This window comes from Phyllostomus discolor, chromosome 13 (genome assembly GCF_004126475.2).
Source record: "Phyllostomus discolor isolate MPI-MPIP mPhyDis1 chromosome 13, mPhyDis1.pri.v3, whole genome shotgun sequence".
Lineage (NCBI taxonomy): Eukaryota > Metazoa > Chordata > Mammalia > Chiroptera > Phyllostomidae > Phyllostomus > Phyllostomus discolor.
In genome coordinates, this window is record NC_040915.2 from 46,065,228 (window position 1) to 46,071,227 (window position 6,000).

General features: G+C 47.5%; 1 protein-coding gene across 1 annotated transcript in view; it reads left to right on the forward strand.

Annotated features, from left to right (window-relative positions):
- Positions 1-926, forward strand: part of ALDH2 (aldehyde dehydrogenase 2 family member) — a 39,910-nt gene extending 38,984 nt beyond the window's left edge. Inside the window, exon 13 of the mRNA XM_036014726.1 lies at positions 807-926. Within this exon, the coding sequence (XP_035870619.1) occupies positions 807-911 (105 nt within the window). The 3' untranslated portion in view covers positions 912-926. The remainder of the gene's footprint in view (positions 1-806) is intronic.
- The last annotated feature ends 5,074 nt before the right edge of the window (positions 927-6,000 follow it).

Sequence of the window (6,000 nt, forward strand, 5' to 3'; positions counted from 1 at the left end):
TTCCTGGTCTGTCTCTGCCCCCTTGGAGACCCTCAGACCCTGGCTGTGAACCGGGGCCCTCACACAGCCAGGCTGGCACCCCGATCTCAGACTTCCAGCTCCAGAACTGTGGGAGACTTCTGTTGTCCACACGTCACCCAGCCTGTGGCATTTTGTTACAGCAGCCCCGACAGGCTGAGACGGCATCCGACCTGTGCGCATTCTAACTCCTACCGCCTCCTCTTCTCAATCCCGCTGCCAGAAACGGGGGTCAGAATGTCAGTTCTGTTTGTTAGCTGGTAGTGGTAGTAGTAACAGTAATAACAATAATGACGATACGAGGGAGAAGAGCTGAGCATTTAATGGTTTATTTTGAAAGCTATGTCAAAATGTCATGCGCTGATACATTTGAAGTAATCACTGTTTCTCATTTCTCAGCTGGAAAGTGTGAGTCAGTTGTCGAATGAGATATTGTGATTCTTTGGAAATTTTGCCTTTTCGGAATCCCACTTTCCATGTGGGTTTCAAAAGGCTACCAAGTGAAGTTGTCTAATGGGTATAAAGTTTCAGTTTTGTAAGGTTAAACACTTTTGGAGATTGGTTGCACAATAATGTGAATATATTTAACACTACTGGACTATATAATATATATATATATATATATATATATATATATATACACACACCTTAGAAATGGTTAAAGATGGTCAGTTTTATTATACATTTTTCCCACAGTAAGGAAATAATGTTTGAAAAAGGCCACCAGTGAGACGCCTGAGAAGCAGCCCCAGGGGAGAGAGGGTGTTTCTGTGGCCCCCGAAGGAGAGATCGGAGGAGCCACAGTCGGCAGGAGTCCTCTCGCCTGGGCAGAGGAGGCTGCACGTGGGATGGTTCAGGCCAGTTCAGGGAAGTGTGGGGTGGGGGGGGCCTGAGCAGCCCTGGCAGGGATGCTGTGGGCATGCGGTTGGCCTTGACAAGTGCAAGGGTCCCTCCCTTCCAACTCTGAGAGGCTGAAGGATCTGAGCTGAATCGAGCTCAGCAAATGCTAAAACTTTCTATTCAGGGACTGTCAAATGTACCACGACATATTCTGAGGAACAGAAATGCAGGTAAACAAATAAAACAGGACATGTTTTCACATTACAGGAGAATAAATATAACTTCATGTAGTCTCGGTGCCTTTCTGGTAGAAATCCACTGCCCAAAGTTTATCCAAGAAAACAAACAAGTGGGCAGGTGGGCAAAGCGTGGGAGGAAAGAGCACTTATTTATAATAGCAAAAAACATCAAATGACTTGAATGTTCATTAAAAACAAAACCAGTGACCGCTTGGCTCGGTGGCATTCAGACCGAGGAGACCTCACTCGAAGTGTTAAGTGAAAGGAAGACGGGGTGGGGGGAGATGTGGGGCAGGAAGTGCAGAGAGAGACGGAACACTGCTCCTTTCTGCTGCTCCTCTCCCTGCGGGCTGGCTTTCGCCACTTTAATATTCATGAGGCCAACAAAGGCTGCCTCAGCCTGGTGTAGGGTTCCAGTCCCCACTCCCAGGAGACTCGGATGGGCCAGCTTGGGTCAGATGTCCATTCCTAAGTCAGTCGGTGGCTGCTGCTGCGGCTGGAAGACGGGGGTTGCGTGACACCCACTGGCAGCTGTGCCCACCCCCTAAGCAGGGCTGCTGGGTGCTGGGCACCCTGGAGATGTCGGCGCTTGCTCAGCAACTGGCAGCCCCTGCATCACCAGGGGGCTTCTCGGCAACGCAGGGTCCTAGGTTCCGCCCCACACCTATGGATCACAACCTGCATTTTAACAAGGTCCTCAGGGGTCTGTAAGTGTGTTCAAGTTTCGGGGACTTTATCACAAAAGTCCCTTTCTGGTTTCTCACAAGATCGGTGGACTCTCATTTCCTTCCTTCCTACCCTCTGTCCCTTCTCTTATTAAAACGTCTTCACTGAGATATATCATTCACACACCATTTAAAGTATACAATTTTTTTTTCCCCAGAATTTTGTATTTATCACCACAACTTTTAGGGCATTTCCATTGTCCTAAAAAGAAACCCCATCCTCCTTGGCTGTCGTCCTCTATTTCCAGGACTGTCATGGCCCCAGAAAGAAGTTCTGTGTCCAATAAGGAGTTAATTCCAATTCCCATCTCCCCAAAACCCCCAGCAACCACTGGTCTGCTTTTTCTCTTTATAGATTTGCCTGTTCTGGGCATTCCATATAAATGAAATCATATAGTACGGGAGGGGGCAAAAGTAGGTTTACAGGAGTGAGTACACAAAACAGAGCTTATTCTTGTATTATTAATCATTGTATTATTTTCCACAACTGTAAACCTACTTTTGCCCCACCCTGATTGTGGCCTCTCGTGACCGGCCTCTTTCACTTAGGTTCCCACGCAAGGTTCATCCACGGTGCAGCATAAATCAGTGCTTCATTCCTTTCTATGGTTGAGTAGCATTCCACTGCATGGAAAGGCCAAATTTTGTTTATCCCTTCACCTGTTGATGAACATTTGGGTTGTTTCCACCTTTTGCCTATTGCGAATAGCGCTGCTGTGAACATTAGGATACAACAGGTTTTGTTTGGACACCTGCCTTCCGTTCTTTAGGGTATATATCCAGGACGGAACTGCTGGACCACATCGTGATTCTCCATGTAACTTTTGGAGGAACTGCCAGCTGTTTTCCAGAGTGGCCGTGATCATTTTACACTCCCATCAGTGTCAAAGGTATGAGGACGTACGAGGGTTCCAATCTGTCCACATCCTCGCCAATGCTTACTCTCCTTCACACACACGCGAGCGTGCACACACACACACACACACACAATTACGGCAGCATCACGTGTCTTCTGCCGAGCAGGGCTACTCTTCCGGAACTGCTGACTGAGGACAGTTGTGCCTCAGAGACGACGGCCTTCAGGGGCAGGGGGACCACATCCCTGCACCCCTACATTTCAGTCGCTGAGCTCCTGCCAGCACCGTTGGTCACTTGTTTCTTCCAGTGGGATCCATCTTAGTAAATGCACCACTGTCCACCGGGTTGCTCGTGCCCAGGTTCAACCCGAGAATTACCTGGGCCACTTCCTTTCCCTTCATCCCCCCATATCCAACTCGTCACCACCTCCTGCCGATTCCACCTGCAAAACACATCTCAGATCTGCTCCGTTCTCCCCAGTCCCTGCGGCCGTCATCCTAGACCAAGACACCAGGGCCTCTCACACGCACTCCTTGGTTTTTTCTTAACCATCTGTATTGGTAATCTACTGCTACATAAGAAATTACTACAAACCCAGCAGCTTAGCCCTGACCGGTGTGGCTCAGTGGGTGGGGTGTCACCCCACAAAGAGAAAGGTCACCAGTCAGGGCACATGTCTGGGTTGCAGGTTAGGCCCACAGTCGGGGCACCTACAGAAGGCAACCAAATCAATGTTTCTCACTCACATGGTTTCTCTCCCTCTCTTTCTATTTTTTTTTTTTTAAAAGTAGCACATGTTTGCAGCTAGCTCTCTGCTTCCTGACAGAAGTAGAGCAGTCTAAAGGCCTCTCTTCATTCTATACTGTCTCTCTCTCCTTTAGTCCAGGAGTCCAAATACAACTCATTCAAGACCTTTTTGGGTTTCCTGGGAACCTCCTTGGAGTTCACACCATTAGGCAAGAGCCGCACCCACAACTCTCCCTGAAAGGAGTCCTTCTCTACCTTAGGCTCCTGCTGCAAGGCCGGCAGATCCATGACCTTAAGCTTCCTAGAAACTCTGTTGTTTGGTTGAGAGAATCTGTGAGATGCATCCTGAATCTTTTGAAAGGATCTTTTCCATGAGTGAATAGTCGTTTGAGGTCTTAAAACGCCAGTCACAACTTTTACTTTCGATTTAGGACATGTTATGGATGGAATGTTTGCATACCCTCCAATATATCAAAGTGCTAACCCCTCATGTGATGGTGTTCGGAGTGGGGCCTTTGGGTGTAATTAGGTTTAGATGAGGCCACGAGGGTGGGGCCCCTGTGCTGGGAGCAGTGTCCTCACAAGAAGAGGGAAAGAGAACAAGAGTTTGCTCTCTCTCTACCATGTGAGGATACACCGACAAGGCCACTTGTCTGTGAGCCAAGAAGAAGGCTCTCACCAGGAACTGAGTTTGTCAGCACCTTCATCTTGGACTTCCCAGCCTCCAGACCTAGAACGAATAAATGCCTATTCTTAAGACACCCACTCGACAGTATTTTGTTACAGCAGCTCAAGCTAGAAGAGACGTTGGTACTGAGGAGGGTACTGTTGCAACAAATACCTAAAAAGTGTGGAAGTGGCTTTGGATAATGGATAATGGGTAGAAGCTGGGAGTTTTGAGGTGCATGCCAAAAATACGGATGCTGAGGGCAGTTCTGGTGGGGGCTCAGAAAGAAAAAGGGAGAACTGGAGAAAAACCTATTTCCTTAGAGAGTGCATACATAGTCATGAATGGAATGCTGACAGAAATAAGGATGTTAAGGTCCATCTTGTTAGGCGATCCTTGTTGTAAAGTGGCAAGGAACTTGGCTGAACTGGGTCCCAGTGCTTTTGCAAAGTAGAACTTGGGAGCAAGGAAACTGGATATTCAGCTGAGACTTCTAAGTACAGTGTTTGAAGAACAGTGTGGTTCATCCTGACAGCTGATAATAAAATGGGAAAGGCAAGAGATGAATTGAAGAAGGAGCTGTTACACAAAAGGAATCAGAACTTAAAAGATTAGGAGAATTCTTAGCCTGTCTTTACTGCAGAAAAGGGAGAAAGTATGTTTGCAAAATACCAAAGGGTATGATTGGACTATCACTCGATAAAGAAGTTATTGGATTATACGAGCAGAAACACCCCACATTTGAACAAGAGGACCAAGACAGAAAGCAAAGAAGGCAGGCTTTCAGACTCTTTACTTTCCACAGGACAGGACAATAAAGCTACGTGGCTGTGAAGGTGCTCTATTCTTCAAGAAAAGGGAAAGTGACCCCAAAGGCAAGTCAGAAACCATCAGGGCCACTGCCTGGGTTTCAATAGACCAAAGAGCCTTCCCCTGAAGACAGGGTGGCAGGGCCACCCAGTAGAGCCTTGGGGTAGGAACCCCCCCCCCCCCCCAGCAGAGCTGCAATGCCAGTGGGTCCAGAGGACAGAGCATGGAACCAGTGGCTTATTCTAAAGCCTTAAGAGCTAACAGTAATGGCCTTGCTGGGTTTTGCAAGAGACTTGCTTGGGACCCACCACCCCTTTCTTCCTTCTGATTTCTCCCTTTTAGATTGGGAATGTCTCTTCTATGCCTGTCCCATAATTGCATTTTGGAAGCAAAAGAGAGGGCACCCAAGATGGAAGCCAGTCTTTCTGTAGCCTCCCCAGCTGTAGTGGACGGAACCTCTCCTTCCCCAGGGCTCTGCCTTCTCCATTCACTGACTCCTTCAACAACTATTTATTAACACCTGCAGTGGGCTGAGTGTTAAAAATGTAACCAATCATACAGATTAGAGCCTTTCCCTTGCTGCGATATTTATTCTAGTGGGGAAGGACACTACAGAATAAAGAAAACAAATGAATACATAAATAAAAATTGTGAGAAGTATAAAGAAGTAAGTTACGATAACAGGAATATCCGATTTGGATTGGAGACCAGGGTTAGGCATCGTCTTTCTGATAAAATGGTATTGAGAATGTGGCTTCGGACTGTGTAGGAATTAGGCCGTGTGTGTGCTGGGAGAGGAGAGCAAATTTCTGGGCAGAGGGAGAGCACGTGCAGCGGCCAGGCTTAGAGGGTCCGAGGGCAGGGACCTGGTCTCTGCATCTCTATCATGGAGCACGGTGCCTGGCACACGCAGTAACAAATTCCCACTGAGTCAATGCACGCCTGAATGAATCCAAGGCACCTTCTCTTTCCTGTTACTGATAATGTCAATTCAAGTCATTTAGAAAATCTCTCCCAAAGTTTACTGCTAGATCACTGTTCTTACTGGTATCAGGCAGCACAGGCAAAGCTGCTATAAAAAGAAGACTCAAATACA